This window comes from Stylophora pistillata, chromosome 2 (assembly GCF_964205215.1).
Source record: "Stylophora pistillata chromosome 2, jaStyPist1.2, whole genome shotgun sequence".
Classification (NCBI taxonomy): Eukaryota; Metazoa; Cnidaria; class Anthozoa; order Scleractinia; family Pocilloporidae; genus Stylophora; species Stylophora pistillata.
This window is the reverse complement of record NC_142520.1, coordinates 41,370,526-41,388,525: the sequence shown is the minus strand read 5'-3', so window position 1 is coordinate 41,388,525 and position 18,000 is coordinate 41,370,526. Positions and strand designations below refer to the sequence as shown.

General features: G+C 39.2%; 3 protein-coding genes and 2 pseudogenes across 4 annotated transcripts; 3 read left to right on the top strand and 2 right to left on the bottom strand.

Annotated features, from left to right (window-relative positions):
- The first annotated feature begins 181 nt into the window (after window positions 1–181).
- Window positions 182–13,167, top strand: LOC148739545 (uncharacterized; annotated as a pseudogene).
- On the top strand, window positions 1,874–4,306 carry LOC148739548 (uncharacterized). Its single transcript, XM_088747313.1, has 2 exons — window positions 1,874–2,164; window positions 2,244–4,306. The coding sequence occupies exons 1-2, from the start codon at window positions 1,944–1,946 to the stop codon at window positions 3,835–3,837; spliced, it is 1,815 nt and encodes a 604-aa protein (XP_088603439.1). The 5' UTR covers window positions 1,874–1,943; the 3' UTR covers window positions 3,838–4,306.
- Window positions 4,553–8,342, top strand: LOC148739547 (uncharacterized; annotated as a pseudogene). The gene is made up of 2 exons (XR_015996142.1): window positions 4,553–4,834; window positions 4,989–8,342. The product of XR_015996142.1 is annotated as an uncharacterized LOC148739547 (transcript).
- Window positions 6,681–8,927, bottom strand: LOC148739546 (uncharacterized). The gene has a single exon (XM_088747318.1). It carries the CDS (start codon window positions 8,925–8,927, stop codon window positions 7,368–7,370), a length of 1,560 nt encoding a protein of 519 aa, XP_088603444.1. The 3' UTR covers window positions 6,681–7,367.
- LOC111331158 (uncharacterized) lies at window positions 9,070–10,520 on the bottom strand. The gene has a single exon (XM_088747323.1). It carries the CDS (start codon window positions 10,393–10,395, stop codon window positions 9,070–9,072), a length of 1,326 nt encoding a protein of 441 aa, XP_088603449.1. The 5' UTR covers window positions 10,396–10,520.
- Window positions 13,168–18,000: the final 4,833 nt, after the last annotated feature.

The window sequence follows — 18,000 nt, the reverse complement described above, 5'->3', positions numbered from 1 at the left end:
GAATTTCTTATTAAGGCCGTCCTAACCTGATGAGAAATAAAGCGCATACAGCGATCATAAACCCACACTTTTTATATATACATTTGAAGTCTCTTTAAATTCTTTCAAATCAGCCCGAGTTCACTTTCGGCATATTTGCCCTTCAACAAAGGTTTTTTTTTTAATTTCTACGCACAGAACCATGGAAGAAGATGGAAAAAAATACGTAAGTCATGGAGACACATCAACATTCCTCCACTTTTATCGTGCTGTTTACTGATCGCGCTTTGCTTCACTGACTAAACGCCCAAAGCATGCCACAAAAAGTAGTTAATCTCTTGCCCAGATCCTGCCGTGTAATCGTAACCGAAAAGTAGGTTGGTCGTGGAGTTTGGGTACGAACTTTAGTATCAGCTTCTCATTAATTGCCAAAGTCGAATATACGGAAATCACGTGCCTGGACTGCAAGGATGTTTTCTCATCCGAAACTGCAAAGCGGAGGTGCCATAACAGATCGAAAAAATAGGCAGTTCAGACTGTATATGGCTACTGGTGCCGCAGTAGTCATGAATACCCTATTCCACAAGAGAAATATCATCAAAAAATATAGTAACTAATTGACACGCAACCAATAATTAGATGGTAACAAATAATCCGATTATTTGTTACTATCTAATTATTGTTTGCGTAATAATAGTACTAACAATTATAACAAATAGTAACAATAATAATTCTAGTGTGTCCGCAATCGGAAATCGGCGACTAGTGTCCAAATTCTAAAATGGGACACTATTGTCCTAAATAAAAAATCGGCCACTAGTGTCCAGAATCTAAAATCGGCCACTAGCGTCCAGAATCCAAAATCGGCCTCTAGTGTCTTAAGTCAAAAATGATAATAATAATAATAATAATAATAATAATAATAATAACAATAATAATAATAATAATAATAATAATAATAATAATAACCCGTATTACGAGACCAAGCGTCAAGGCTTGTCAAAATGGAACACAGCTCCGCGGGGCAGGTTAAAGATGATGGAGTTATGGGCTGTGACCGAGAACGAGAAGACTTGAAAGCCATAGATGTGAGATCTAAACAATAATTCGAGCCAAGAAATCAAAAAAATGGAGGTCAAAATTTTAATTATGAAGAGGCCAGCCAAATTGACTCACGTTATGCTAATTATACTACACTAAGTCAAGATTTGCATACGACTAATACTTTGCAACAAATCCCAGGAGATAGCCCTGAACAAACGGAACGACCAAACCAGACAATAAAGAGCGAAGACATTTTTGCGACACTCGGTTTCATTCCTGGCCGCCTTAGTGTCTGCAAACCAGAAAACATAAAGTGGGGTAAGCGGACAGACGGCAGCGAGATTGTTTTGCAGACTTCAGTCATAACGGATGCCTATAATGAGATTGCGACCTGGAAAAAAAATGTTTTTCTCGTCCCCTATGGTAACACAGGGAGAGACCTCATAGATCAAGTTACGTCGCACATTAATGACAGGAATAACGGTGCTAACTGCCAACACATAGCTCTGAAAGCTGCCTTTGTGCTCGTTGCAGTAGGCCTTCAGAAGCCTGGTCCCAAGTGCAAATCCAAAGAGCACCAGGAGCTGTTGTCAAAACGTCTTATACAGTGGAAAGACGGGGAAATCAACAAGTTGCTGCGCGAAGGTCGGATTATTTAAAGTCGAATAGGCAAATTCAGATCTACAGATCCACCTGATAAATCGAAAGTGTTCACCAAACTCGTGCTCGAGGGTCAGATAAATTCAGCACTTCGCTTCCTGAGCGAAAGTACTAGTGGTGGTGTATTACCGCTGACCGATGAAGTTATGGCGCAACTACAGCAAAAACACCCCAATCCTCAACCAGCCAAATAGCTGTTATTACGTCTGAGCCAGCGATTCAGCAGTCATCACACGGGAACGAGGCTATTGGGTCAAGAAATGTTTCAAGAACTAAATCATAGGAAAGATATGGAAACCCACGAGGAATCACAGCCGAAATATGCTTTTTTTTCGGCTGAAGAGAAACTACAGTTGTTGAATGGTAATTGTCCCCGAAACATTACTAAACAGGTCTTAAGATCATGGTTGTCCTATCGAGTAGGAACCTCAAAAAACGGGAGTGCTTCTGCGGATGGAAACAAACGAGAACTGGTTCAAAGGTACGTAAAAATAATTAAAATATCATTGATATTTTGAGGATAGTTTTAGACGGTAATTAAAACCATCTTTGTTTTTCAGGGTCGTAAGCTATATTAAGAATGGCTGGGACACGAATTTTACTGAAAAATGGATGCATCTGTCAGGAGAATCGAACGAGAACTTAAAGGAAAATTCGGCAAATGCTAACGAGGAGCCAACAGGGAAAGATATACAAAATTTCCTGCCTTCAACAACGTGGACCGAATTGAAAAAATGCAACAAACTGCCAGAGTTTTCTATTGCAAATATGATGAGCTACTTTATTACTAGGCGTGCAAGAGACGATGAAAGTAATAAAGACTATAAAAGCTTAAACTGCAAAGCTTTTGGTCTTTTCAGACATGGTCACGTCCAGAATATTAAAGTTGCGAATGAGGATGGCAAGTATTTTATCCAATGCGAATGCTTACCTGAGATGAAAAAAACTCTAAAATATAAGATCCAAATGACAGTAGACAGTTCTGGTGATATAATATATGGAAACTGTAATCCTTGTCCAGCTGGTAAGCCACCACTTGCATCATGTAAACATTTGGCAGCTCTATGCTTTGCTCTTGAAGAGTACATTAGACTTGGTCGTAGTCAAGAATTTCTTACCTGTACAGAAAGATTGCAGACTTGGAATCAACCACGAAAGCGAAAGCTGGAGGCACTCTCAGTATACGACATTGATTTCAGTAGAAAAGTTTTTGGCACAGAGAATTTAAAACACAATAAAGCACTGCACGATCCAAGACTTTGCATCTATAGAGAACCAAGTACAGAGAAGGCAAATCAGACCTTGCTTCAAGAAATCTCGAGAGAAAGTCTAAATTGTGGATTTTACTCTATTTTATCAAAAGAGCCACTATGTCCAAGTAGTTTAATTGTCTCACCCATAAAGGAACAACCAATGTCATTGGAAGAAATACATGCAAAAGCTAAAAGAATTAAGTCAAATCTTTTTGTAGGAGAAAAAGAAAGAGAATTGATAAGCAGAGCAACAAAAAATCAAAGTGATTGTCAAAAGTGGTTTGAACACAGGAAAACAAGAATTACTGCATCGAAATGCAAGAGAGTACTTCAGAGACCAGACACAAGCCCCTCTAAGGCTGTAAAAGAAATTCTACATCTCAATGACAATTTTCAGAGTAATTACATGAAACAAGGTCTTACTGATGAAGCTAATATTATCAAGTCATATGAAAACCTCTTCAAGTGCAACGTCTCTAAACTAGGGTTTGTCATTTCATCTACACATCCATTTTTGGGTGCAAGTCCTGATGGTGAAGTTGATAACAAATGTTTGGTGGAAGTCAAGAGAGTTTTTCCTGGAACAAAAAAACTGGCAGAAGCAGTTTGCAGCAGGGGAATTTGCAAGAGGACTGTTCATGGCCTGCTTATTAACACAAATCACCCATACCATTTTCAAGTTCAACAACAACTATTTTGTGTTGGTTTACAGTGGGCTGATCTGGTGATATCAGATCTAAAGGAAATGATCATAATAAGCATCAAAAATAATTTACAATTTAGAAGAGAAGTTATCCCAAAGCTTGAAAGTTTTTATGATAACTATATTGCTGTAGAACTTGCTTATCCACGGTTAACTTTAGGTCTTCCCAGGCTTGGAAAAGTATCAAGATTAATGTAACAGTGTACTTCAGTCTTTGTTAGAACTCGACATGACAGTGGAATCACTATCTATAAATTATTTAACTTTTGCATGATCTCAAAATTATGATTACTGATGTTGTGTTTTTTGAAATATATCGTTTTAAATATGGATATTATTGTCTCATTGACAGAGAAGTGAATTTCTATTGTAATAATTACTTTTACTGGTTGGAAACTGACTCCACTATACTCTTTGAACCAGCAAAACTTGCAACTTTAATTTTGCATGACATTAACTGATTTTCAATACTAACATGTAGAACATTTGAATAAATTTAGATACAATGAGCATTTTTTCTATTAGCCAGATAAATATGACATCTGCAGAAGATTAAATCTATCTTGATTGTTAACAGTAATAGATTATTTCAGATCAACTAGTGATATGAATATTTTACTCATTACTCTGTCAGTTGTAAATAAATTGTGTGCTGTCCTTATTGAAACACCCACCTAAAAAATATTGATTCTGTCTATAACACCAGACAATTACAAGCAAACAAATGAATGGCTCAAGAAAGATTCTGAAAAAAATTCATTTCACCAGAGGTGGCAAAAAGTTTGTGAACATAGCACAATTAAAGAAAATCATGTCAACCAGCCCATTCTTGCAGACAGTAATGGGAATAAAATCTAAAATGTGATAGTTTTTGATGCGCTCGATAGCTCTCTCTACATGGATTCGCAATGATGCAATTCGCCGGTAACAAAACGAAAAAGGGCCTGGGACTGAAACTGCGATCGCAAAGCATGCATGGATTGTTTGGCTGGACAGAAATCAAAATGGCGTCCATTGCGAATGATAGTAAGCTCTCAGAAACTAAAGAAGAAGGCTTTATTTTAACTGAAGACGATATACCTGGGGCTGTTTTGCAAAACAGAAATGTAGAGGCATGCAGTGTGGTACAGCTAAAGCGCTGGCTGATTTGTAGGGGAGCGAAAACAAGTGGTAAAAAGTCAGCTTTAGTCAGCAGGTAAAGGGTCAAATTCAGCTTTTTCGTAGCTCTTTCTTTTGCTCACATAAAAACCATTAATATTTCTGATGGAAAACATATTCACTTAAAGATTTTATACATTAAATCGTCTGCTTAGAACTCCATTAGCATTATTTAAAATCGTTTTGCATAGGCTAAAACACTATGTAGAAAATGGCCTTGACAAGAAATATCTTAGAGACCCCGACAACGGCGCTAATATTATGAAGAAAAAAGCAGATCTTGGTTTGCTTGATAAGAGAGAGCCTCAAACAAATGGAAAATTTCCAAAAGAAGGTTTCAACTCTGATCTCAATGCTCTCCCTAAAGTGTCATTTGGAACCATCTGGCGTTACATGATCGACTCAGTTGACTCAAAAAAACAACTCTCAACTGCTAAACCTCTTGTAAAGGGGTTCAATTTTTATAAGTCTGGGAACGTACATTCTATTCACCATTTAAAGGAAAGTGGGAAGCACTTTATAAAGAGCCAAGTTCTCCCATCAATGAAAAAGAACTTAATATACCAATGTCAAATAGTAATGTCAAGTATTGGAGGAGTACTCAAAGCATATTGTGGTTGCCCAGCAGGAATAGACGGAAGATGTAATCATGTGTCTGCAACTCTCTTTGCCTTGGCTGAATATTGCAAAGAAAGAGAAAAGATCTCCATAGAATCATGTACTTCTAAACCATGTAAATGGAATATCCCAAGGAAACGAAAAGGTCCTCTATCACCAATCTCAGCCATGTCATTTCATAAACATGACTACAGCAAACAAGTTAAGACTGACAGAACACCAAATATCAAGAAAGGGAAAGATGTTCGAGCTATACATCAGAGAGAGTGGTCAGATGCCAAAGTGAACAATATGTTACAAACTATCAAAGACTATCAAACCAAAAGTGGTAACATTGTTGGCTGGAGTCACATACTGCCACAAGAGGTTAAAGAAGAAGACACCATTGTTTCGCCGCTCAAAGTCCTTCCACCATCCCTAAGGGAAATAAGTGAAAAATGCAAAGAAATTGAGAAAAAGTTGAATTTAGAGGAAAAGGAAATTACCAAAGTTGAGCAAAAGACTAGAGGACAATCAGAGGACAAGCTTTGGAATTATCACAGAAAGTGTAGAATAACAGCTTCGAAATGTTACCGGGTTGCCTCTTTGAAGCCCACTACATCACCAACAAAGGCACTTGCAGATGTCTTACAGTATAATAAACAGTATCAGAGTTTTGCAATGAATCAGGGTTTAGAGAAAGAAGAAGAAATTGAAAGATTATATGTTACATCTAAGCATAACTCAGGCTACAGGAATCTTTCAGTTGAGCCATGTGGGCTTTTTATTAGCCAAAGCCATGGTTTCTTAGCAGCCACCCCTGATGGTCTAGTGTCAGATCCTCAAGTTTCCCAACCACTTGGACTTCTTGAAATGAAATTGATACAGTTAAATGACAGTGAGAGTCTTAGACAAGGTCTGCTTCAAAGAAGAATATGTAAGGACTGTGGTGACAACCATCTAAAGATGAACACTGGACATAAGTATTTCTATCAAATACAACAACAGATGTTTGTAACCCAGCGTAAATGGACAGATTTTGTAGTCAAGGGTCAACAGGAAATGAGCTATACATTGAGCGAGTCAACTTCAACTCTGAGTTTTGGGAAAGTGTTCTTCCTAAACTTTGCAATTTCTTTCAACTACAAGTTTTACCAGAGATGTCATATCCTCGAGTCAAATATGGGTTAGCAAGATGTCAGTTGAGATTTGAATAGACTGTGCCTAAATTGATTTAAATGAATTCATTTAGAACAGTGTAAAAGAAAACCTTGCAGTCTTGAATATAAGTTGCACAATTTTAATTATCTTGGACAATATGGGTCTACATGTAGTGTAACCTTTAAAAAGGTTAAAATACTAACAACAATAACAGGCACTATTTATTGAAATAAGTGGCTTTTAAATACCTGTGCAGTTATTGTAATTTCAAAGTTTAATAAACCACAATAGTTGTCACTGGACAAAAGAATACAAAAGAGGCAAAGTATAATATATTTAGTTATAGTTAAAGTTAATGCATCAAAGTGTAGACTGCACATGTGTGGAAAACAATTTAAAGATTTATCAGATCAAAACGTCAAGCAAATATATTATCATGTAATGTATTATATTCTGCAGCTTTTGTTCATGTTTAGAATAAATAGTTTTGTTTCATTTTGCTTTGTGCTCAATCCTGAACAGTTTAATGACAGTACCATATATTTAAAGTGGTCTCTGTCAATTGCATTTGTTTTATAGCAAGACTAAAAACTATTCTGGTCCAGTGATATCATTAATTTGTCACTACATACTAAATATTTGTCAATAACTATTTAATATCATTTCAAAGTTCGTGTTTTTGCTCTATCTTACACCTTGGGTGCATTTCATTATAAGAGTGAAACATGCACTAATTTGCACAATTTTGCTTTCAAAGTGTTTCACACATCAACAATGAAATGCACTCTACCATGAACATGTACAAAATCTAATTAGTCTATTAAGGGAGGAAGAAAATTTGATAGAGCAGCCACCACAATTAATATATCAGAGGCAACAGGTGACATTGAAATGGGAATTTTACGATCAAAAATATGCCAGTTTTTAATACGTTCCATTAACCTTTCCACGTGGACACGGAGACTTGCAATTGTTTTATTATGTTCTGTTTCTTTGGTAGAAAATTGCTTTTTGTCTTTTAGAAAATTAGGTTTAACTAGCACAACTCCAACTGATGCTAACTCATCTTGACAATTAAACCCCTTATCAGCCATTACCTCGTCACCTCTTTTAAGTTTGCCAAGAAAGCCACTTTGCATTGTTATTTCTAGATCAGAAGTACTTCCTGGAAATAGTTCACTAACAAAACAGACAACTCCACTTGGTGTGATTCCTAATAAAGCTTTCATTGTGTTAGTGCTCTTATAGGATGAATAGCAGGCAGATTGGGCATCGAGTGACGATGGCTTTTCCATCTGGAACTCAGTGCAGTCTACAATGACAACAGTGTCAGGACAGATTTCTTTGAAGACTTTCGGCATATGAAATTTCAAAACATCATCAGGTGGTATCTGTATAAGTGGCTCGAACTCTGACCTCAAAAATCTCAGCCATGAGTTAGTTATCCTTGAAACAGACATGCGAGAAACATTAAACCCATGGCCCAAGTCTCTCTCAAACAATCCCAGTCGTATTCGCACCAAAGTCATTATGAATTCCTGGAATGCTGATAGTGCTCTAGGTCTGCCAGGTTGTTTTGTACTTTCTAAGTCACAGTATATTCTTTCATAATTGTAGCTTATATTCTTAGCTGAGTCTTTCACTAGGTTGTAACACATCATTAACATTTCATAATCAGAGAGTCCAGTGTAGAATGCAATGTCATCAGGATTATCTTTGTACTTCTCAATATTAAAAACTTCACTATTACTTGAAATAAAGTTCAAATGTTTGTTTTCTTTTGTTAACTGGTCACATTTATCTCTCAATTTTTTGTTTTCCTCTTTGAGTTTAGATACCTCATTCAATACCTCTTCCAATGATGCCAAATCTATGTCAGTTTGAGTGTGTTTAGAAAGATATTGATGTTGTTCTTCTCGAAAATTATTCAGTATTTCCTCAGGTTGAACTTCTCTCGTATAGTATGGATCCTTGTGCAGTGATTCAGTCGAGGTCGGTGTTGTTTGGGTTACAATGTTGGCATTGTTGTCAGAGTAACTGCTGTCAGTATCAGTAGTAGATACAACAACTGATGAGACTTTCCTTTTCTTTGGCACAAAGTCATGCTTAAAGATTTCTCTCCTTGATTTTCTCTCTTTTGTCCATGGAAATATTGTTGGCAGATGATTTCTGCTGAGTTTTTGGCCACCTTCGAAGTGTTCAGAACAGATTCTCGTTTGGGAAGAATCCAGCTTTAGCGATTCGTTTCTAAGCGATACTTTGTAGTATTTCCGAGCCTTTTCGCACTTGGGAATCCTGTAATATTCCAGATTTGGTTTGTTTCTAAAGTTGTTGGTACACTGGGGCACACAACAGTTAAAATGATGTGGCATTTTCCTTCAAAACAGCTTTGAATTAGTCTCTTTTGAACAGGATAAATTACAACACATGTATGTCAACATGTCTTCCTGTCCAGCCAATCAATCCATGCATGCTTTGCGATCGACATTCGATCCCAGGCCCTTTTTCGTTTTGTTACCGGCGAATTCTTCTTGTGTTGAGCATTTCTTGTTCAGTAAATTGTCCTGCCTCATTCATATAAGGTGGAACATTTACTTTAACCCCTTTACTTGCTAGTAATTCTTGGATATTGAATCCTCTGTCAGCCATCACTTCATCTCCATATTGAAGTTTATCCATGAGTTTAGATTTCACAGTTATCTCTTTGTCAGAGATAGACCCACCATAAAGATTAGACACAAAACAAACACTACCACTTGGTGTAATTCCAACTAGGGCCTTCAGAGTATTGCCGTTTTTATAGGTAGAGAAAGTGAGCTGCTGTGCTTCAGGATTAGTTGGTGTTTCAATGTACAATTCAGTTGCATCAATTATCACTGTTGTACCATTGTATTTATTCCTGAAGCATTCAGGTTTATGTGCTTCAATTACCTCCCTTGTTGGGAAAATGTCTAGCTCTGAGAATCTAAAATATATGAACTTTGTCCATGTAATGATGATTCGGCTCACAAGACTTTGGCAAATACCAAATCTGACTGCTACATCCTCCTCTAAAAGACCAACTTTGTAACGACACAGCAAGAGAAATAAATCATTTTCCACAGAGAGAGCTCTTCTTGGACCTTGCTTCTCTCTCTTGGGTGGATTCTGCACTAGTTCAGTGTTAGTGTAATTTAACTGTTTTGCTGCTTCTCTTCCAAGGAAATTAAGAACTGTAGTAAAAACAGCATAACTGTTGAAGCCAGTGTAGAATCTCATTAAATTATCGTTTTCTTTGATGTTGTCGATATTAAACAAACTTCGATTAAGCTTCTCTTCTAGTGTCTTTCTTGTCTCTCTCTCCTGTTTAAGTTCGTGTTCCAATTGTTTTACTTTCCCTTCCAATTCGTTGATAATTAATTGTAGAGACTGATCCTGACTATTGTCTGCTTCTTTTATGGACTGTCCCACTTCATTTGATTCTGTTAATGGAACGGCGTTAGCAATACTTTCGTCACTATTTAAGCCTGCAGTTTCTTGACGTTGAGTGGCCATATTCGAACGGTGTTGTGGGGCTTTTCTTTGTGTCTGAACTTTTGTAAAGCTGAAAAGAGTAGGCACAGCATCTACCTTCAGCCTTCCCCTTACGCCTCCAGGAGACTTTTGAAAACATTCTGGGGCAAAATGATCGCTACACAAAAATGAACTTTTCGTTTTTGGAGTGTTGGTTCTTCGTATGTTGATCAGCCATTTTTTTAGTCTTTTCGAGTCATTTAGGGGCAGCGAATGCCAAGAAAGGCCTTTACATTCAACCTTGTTACTCCTGTTCACACAGCCAACTGCTATACAATGCCTTACCATCTCCTTTCTTCAAAAGATTCGGAGAACTCAGCACTGTTTTTGTGAAATATAAATGATGACACAAAGAAACTCTAGAAAATCTAAGGTCTTGACCCAATAGCCTCGTTCCCGTGTAACGACCGCTGAATCGCTGGCTCAGACGTACTAACAGCTATTGGGCTCACTCCTGTTTGGGCCGATTGATGACGAGTTTCCTGAATCAGTTTACTCTGGGATCAACGGTGAAACGGTCAGACAAGCTGCTTTAAGAGCAAAAGGTTCTGGGAGTCCCTGTGGTGTTGACGCAAACGGTTTCAGACGAATGCTGGCTTGATAAATCGTTCAAACAGTCATCGAAGAAGCTGTGTGAGGGGATAGCTACAATGGCAAAGACTCTATGTACTCATTACATAGATCCTTCGACCATAGAGCCATTATTAGCGAGTCGCCTCATCCCTCTAGATAAGGGAGAGGGTGCTGTGAGGCCAATAGGGGTTGGAGAAGTGATCAGGAGAATATGCGGGAAATGCGTCATGAACATAGCCAAAAGGGACGTTGTTGAGGCAAGTGGCTCGTTACAATTGTGCGCTGGGCAGAAATCAGGGAGCGAGGCTGCAATACACGCTATGCATAGAATCTTCGAAGCAGATGATACCGACGCGGTCCTGCTGATAGATGCGTCTAATGTATTTAATGCCCTTAATAGGGCAGCGGCTCTACACAATATCCGGGTTCTTTGTCCTGTAATTGCAGTCTACGCCATAAACACCTATCGCCATTCAGCCCGGTTATTTATCACAGGTGGTAAAGAGATAACATCAGTCGGGGGAACAACTCAAGGCGACCCACTTGCTCTGGCAATATATGCCCTCGGCACCCAGCCCTTGATAACAAGTCTACAGGCCATGCCAGATGCAAAGCAATGCTGGTTCGCAGATGATGCTTGTGGAGCTGGCACTATCTCAGAAAACAAGCAATGGTGGGATGGTCTTAATACATTCGGTCCAGACATTGGCTACTTTCCAAACGGAAAAAAGTGCAAAGCCAGAAAAGGAGGCACTTGTTAGAGAAGCCTTTAAAGATACAGCTATTAACGTGAGAGTAGAAGGGCAGAAGCGTCTTGGAGCTGTGATAGGCTCAAGAGACTATCTGCAGGAATATGTCAACGAGAAAGTAACTAGCTGGGTCAATGAAGTTGTTCAGCTGGCTAAATTTGCACAGATTCAACCACAGGCCAGCTATGCCGCATACACGTTTGGTTTAAAACATCGTTGGACGTACTTCCTAAGAACTCTCCCTGATATCCAAGATCTTCTAGAGCCACTTGAAGAGGCTATTTCCCAGGTCCTTATACCAGCAATCGTAGGGCGCAAGTGTAGCAAACTGGATAGAGACGTTCTAGCACTACCCGTGCGCCTAGGTGGACTGAGCTTGAGCAACCCATGTCACGAGGCGGCACGCGAACATGCCTCATCTATTCAGGTGACAACTTCTCTTGTCGAACATATCATGGCTCAAACTCATCAACTACCCGACGAGTCCCTCATCGAGTCAGGGCTTCAGGCTGTCAAACATGGAAAAGCTGAAGAACTTTCAGAGATTGCAGATAATCTAAAACAAACTGTTTCACGGAAGACCGAGCGAGCTCTAGAACTAGCGCAAGATAAAGGCTCCTCTGTATGGCTCACAGTTCTTCCCCTTCAAGAACGTGGTTTCAACCTCAGCTAGAGAGAGTTTCTCGATGCTGTTAAATTACGCTATGATTGGCCGTTCGATGACATTCCATCAGTGTGTGCGTGTGGGGAAAACTTCACAGTAGACCACGCAGTGATTTTCAAACGAGGGGGCTTTGTTATCCAACGGCATAGTGAGTTGAGAGACCTCGAGGCCGACTTTTTGAGTATAGTGTGTACCGTTGTCGAGGTCGAGCCAGTTCTCCAAGACATCACGGAAGAACAACTCAGCTGAGGGTCTAATAATGCACAAGACGCAAGATTGGACGTTCGGGCGCGTGGCTTCTGGGATCCCCAGAGCTCGGCATTCTTCGATGTGAGGGTTTGCCACCCTAATTCCGAGTCTTACAAGGACCAGGAACCACAGCAGATCTATCGCATCCATGAAAACGACAAGGAGCGGCTGTACTCAAGGAGAGCGTTGGATGTTGAGCATGGCTCGTTTACGCCGCTTGTATTTACAACTACGGGAGGGATGGGGATGGAATGCATAAGATACCAAAGCCGATTGGCCGAGCTGATAGCCGCCAAGAAAGGGGAACGATACTCGCAAACAATTTCCTGGATCCGAGCAAAGACATCCTCTGCCCCCATTCGGTCAGCCTTAGTTTGCCTTCGAGGATCGCGGGTGAAGCGCCGCGCTGCGTATGACTATAATAATTGTGACGTTGAAATCGCAGCTGCCGAGGGAGCCATTGACATTGTTTAATGATTTTTAGCAGCCTTGTATATAGGGTTCTAGATTTGCCATTCACCTTTCTCTTTTCTGTATAGTTTTAGATATGCTTTTACATATCAGATTATTAGACTTTGAATCTGTTCAGATTTGACTCCGTTATTTATAGTTTTCCAGACGCTTTGAAAAAAAAAGGAGTAGATGTGAGCCGAAAGTGAGTTATTTTTCATCGTTTCATACGCTGTTAATATTTTGTATTGTAGAGGATTTTATGGAAATTATTGCTAAATAATAATAATAATAACAGTAATAATAATAACGATAACATTAGAAATAATAATGATAAAATATAGGGGTTAGCTAAAGAACCTCACCATTCCTCTATTGATCTGTCCTCTAGGCTGATGTGATGACACTGAGTGATGGCGGGCCGATGTGTCTTAAGATGCTCCGCGCAGCTAGTGCTCGCCTTAACACTTACTTCAACTTTGGATCCCTCTAAGTCATCTGCTGATCTACCTAACAGTTATTGGTCGCTATGCAAAGTGCTGAGTCTGGACAGGGAGTGTTATTCAAGGTTTACTATGAGAAAATCAACTCAACGTTACTCAAGGTTTATTACGACTAATTCAATGCAACGGTATTGTAGTACGGAGGTCGTTCCACCAGTGCTCAAAGTTGAGTCTGGACTATGCTTACTCGACGCGACGCTGGTGGCCTCGTATCTCCTACTGCTGGCGGGCGATATTTACGAGAATCCTGGCCCAGAAACAAGATTTGTTAATGGCGAAGCGGGGAACTTATTAAATATTCCTGTCGTAACTTCGAACCGCTTGAATTATTCAAGACCCTTCAATAGACCGACTGCTCGCAGCTTTGTTAGCATTCCTATTGTCAATGAACAATACCGATGTGCCAGGAGGCATTTACGGCTCTGCTGCCTAAATGCTAGATCTATTAAAAACAAATCGGCCGATTTTGTTTGTTACGCATCTTCAACTGGTGCTGATATTTTTGCCATCACTGAATCACGGTTGTCCGAAAGGGATATGGCCCATAAAACGGAGATTACGCTACCTGGATACAAATTGTTTGAACATCAGAGAGTTGGTAGAACAGGCGGAGGGATTGCATTGTTATTGAATGAATCAATCGATGTGCGAAAAAAGGACAGTGGTGAACGCAGGTCGTTCGAGTTTGGTGAATGGATTCTGAAACATGGATCTAGTAAACTAAGGGTGATTGTAATCTACCGAATTCTCTACTCTGCCGCCCATCCTGTCTCCATAAGCGTGTTTTTGGACGAGTTCCTGGCCTATCTGGAATCCGTTGTTATGTCCCCTGAGCCATTGTTGATCCCTGGCGATTTTAATATCCACGTGAATGTTCCCAATGATTCAGACGCCGCTCGTTTCCTAGAACTGCTGACCTCGATGGACCTCGAGCAGCACGTCGACAAACCTATGCACATTTCTGGACATACGCTGGATCTGATTATAACTCGATGCTCGGACTCTTTGCTCTATGCTAAGCCTATAGCTGATTATTTGTTCTCTGATCATATTACTGTTCTATGCGATCTTGAGTTGGGAAAACCCCCTCCCCCCGAAGGTAAAACAAGTGTCCAACAGAAAAATCAAGGACATTGACAGGGAAAAGCTACAGGTTGATCTATTGTCTTCCGAGCTCTGCCAAAACACTCCGGATACCCTTGATGAACTCGTTAACAGCTATAACACGACCCTAGCTCATGCTCTTGATCGGCAGGCACCATTGCGTACAAAAGTGATAGGCTCTAGGCCATTAGTTCCCTGGTTCAACGAGGAAATCAAGGCAGTAAGGCGGGAGAAACGGAAGGCTGAGAAGAAGTGGCGACGAACTGGCTCTAGGGAGAATATGCTGGCGTACAAAGCAAAAAAAACAATGGGAATGCTTTGATGAATGAAACTCGACGCAAATTCTATCATAACTTCATCCAGGATAATAGCAGCAGTCAGCGCCACCTATTTTTGGCAGCGAAGAAGCTACTCAACCAGGGGGATAACAGGGCGGTGTATCCACCCGTGGACGATAACATTAACTTGGCAAATCAACTGGGAACTTTCTTTATTCAGAAAATTGAGACCATTGGTTCCAATCTCGACAATATGGCGCAAGGGCTACCAGCAGTCCCCGACGACTACGCCCCAGAACCACCTCCCCCCCTTAGCAAATTTAGCCCCCTTACGGAAGAGAAGGTTCGCAGTACAAATAAAAGCTGCAATCTAGACCCTATGCCAACATCCCTAGTGATAGATTGCATTGACGTGCTTCTACCGATCATAACGAAAATGATCAAAATATCACTTGCGTCTGGGCTATTCGTTGATGACTGGAAGTGTGCGCTTGTTCTTCCTCTGCTGAAGAATTCTGGGCTAGACCTTCTATACAAAAATTACAGACCTGTCAGCAACCTGCAGTATGTTTCAAAGCTGACTGAAAGGATGGTTTACGACCAGATACACACCCATATGATGACTCTTTCACCATATCCTGAGTTTCAGTCTGCATATCGTAAAAATCATAGTACGGAAACGGCTCTTGTTAGAGTCACGAACGATATCCTCATGAAAATGAACACTCAAGAAGTCACCTTGCTGGTCATGCTCGATCTCAGCGCCGCTTTCGATACGGTTAATCATAACATCCTCCTTACTCGTTTGAATGAGGAGCTTGGGATATGCGGATTGGCGTTGGAATGGTTCAGGTCGTATCTGGCGAAAAGAGGCCAGCGAGTCTCCATCGACGGATTTCTTTCAGAGCGCTTTAGCCTGGAGTGTGGTGTCCCACAAGGGTCATGTCTGGGCCCCCTGCTGTTTCTAATCTATGCATCCAAGCTATTCAGAGTGGTTGAAGATCAACTTCCACACGTGCATTGCTATGCCGACGACACACAGATTTATCTGAGTTTCAAACCTATCAGTAACACATCCCAGGAAGATGCAATCCGTGCGATGGAATGTTGTATCGAGAAGATCAGGCGCTGGCTGATCCATGATAGACTCCTTCTTAATGACGATAAGACTGAGTTTATTATTATTGGAACACGCCAGCAACTTAACAAATTACAGGCTATGAATATTAAAGCAGGTGGTTCAGAGATAAAATCTAGCCACCAAGTTAAGAACCTTGAGAGCTGGCTTGATCCAAACCTGAATATGCGCCACCTTATTACTAATATATGTACGGCGGGTTTTTTCTACTTGCATAATATTAGACGCATTAAGAAGTATTTATCGAGAGACAGCTTACGCACTTTGGTACACGCATTCATCACGAGTAGGTTAGATTACTGTAATGCTTTATTGTATGGCCTTCCCAAAGAGAAAATAGCTAAGCTACAACGCGTGCAAAATGCTGCCGCCAGACTAATTATGGATATCGGGAAGTCTTCTCACATTACTCCAGTACTCTATGAGTTACACTGGTTACCAGTACTAGCGCGTATACACTTTAAGATCCTATTATTAACTTTTAAAGCCATCCATGGCCTCGCACCCACATATATTAGCAATCTTTTAGTTATCAAACGCAAGTCCTTGTACAATCTTAGATCTAACTCAGGTATTTTATTAGAGCCACCTAGAGGCAAAATGATGGCAACCCTGGGTAAACGTGCATTTCAGGTAGCTGCACCGCATCTATGGAATGAGCTTCTATTGCAACTACGCAATATTCGATCTGTAGAAATTTTTAAGAATTCAATTAAGACTTTTCTTTTTAGGCAAACCTTTTAATGGTGGATAAATTATGAATCCTATATAGCCAATTTAACTGTAATATGTAATCATTATTTATTTATCTATTTATTTTTTAATTAGATGAGATTTTAATATTTAGAGATATCAGTTGTAAAGCGCTATTGATCTGTTATTGTAAGTAGCGCTATATAAGAAATAAATTATTAAATAATTATTATTATTAGGCTCCAATAGTGATTAAACTATGCTTCTTCCTGTCAATTATAAATTATTATAATTTATTATAATAATTATTTTAATTAATTATAATTATATATTATAACTATTATAATTCCACTATTGATCTGTCCTCTAGGCTCCAATAGTGATTCAACTATGCTTCTTCCTGTCAATTATAAATTATTATAATTTATTATAATAATGATTTTAATTAATTATAATCATATATTATAATTATTATAATTCACTATTGATCTGTCCTCTAGGCTCTAATAGTGATTCAACTATGCTTCTTCCTGTTAATTATAAATTATTATAATTTATTATAATAATGATTTTAATTAATTATAATTATATACCATAATTATTATAATTCCTCTATTGATCTGTCCTCTAGGCTCCAATAGTGTTTCAACTATGCTTCTTCCAGTCAATTATAAATTATTATAATTTATTATAATAATGATTTTGATCAATTATAATTATATATTATAATTATTATAATTCCTCTATTGATCTGTCCTCTAGGCTCCAATAGTGATTAAACTATGCTTCTTCCTGTCAATTATAAATTATTTTCTTATCTCAGTAATGCAAAAGTTTCCATCTTTCCAGACTTTCGCTTCATTCAAAAAGGCACTCCGTATTGTGGGGTATTCTGTCATTCCGCGCGTTTCCACCCTTCGTCATTTCGTCTAGTGGGTCCCTTCTGTTAAACGTATTTCGGACCTTGCTCGCCTCACAACTTTAGTGGCTCTATTGTTACACTCTCACTCACTCAACAGGACAACATGACGGCTCCGCGTCCATGGAAGGCAGTAATGAACCATGAAATTAGAGCACCTCGAGTTCTTAGCTATACTGACAACTCATCGGGTACTTTTGATCATGTTAGAATCACTTGACATGGCAATAATTCATACCATTCAGTCAGGTAAAGGCGGTGATCATTGTAAACAATTAAAGATACATCACATATCATAGAATTAAAACAAGATTTCATGTCAACAAGCCAAGGTTTTGAAAGGTTTGAAAGGCAAGAACTACTCAAAACAGCTGAGGAGACAAAATCGCGCATCAAGTGTTTATTTTCCGACCATTTTTGGCGGTATATTAACGGAAAGAAACTCAACTCTTATACTATTTTCCATTTTTTAGGTCTCCGAGTGGTATGCTGACTAAAACTATTATTGACTTAAGAGTCGGCAAATTTGTGGATATTTACCACGCCTCTTCGTGGCTCAGCAAATAAACACCA

Excerpts from the sequence above, each read along its gene's own strand:
- LOC148739546 (XM_088747318.1), bottom strand. The coding sequence starts at position 8,927 with ATGCCACATCATTTTAACTGTTGTGTGCCCCAGTGTACCAACAACTTT.
- LOC111331158 (XM_088747323.1), bottom strand. The coding sequence starts at position 10,395 with ATGGTAAGGCATTGTATAGCAGTTGGCTGTGTGAACAGGAGTAACAAG.
- LOC148739548 (XM_088747313.1), top strand. The coding sequence starts at position 1,944 with ATGTTTCAAGAACTAAATCATAGGAAAGATATGGAAACCCACGAGGAA. Across the intron at positions 2,165-2,243 it reads AAACGAGAACTGGTTCAAAG|GGTCGTAAGCTATATTAAGA; the intron begins GTACGTAAAAAT and ends TTTGTTTTTCAG.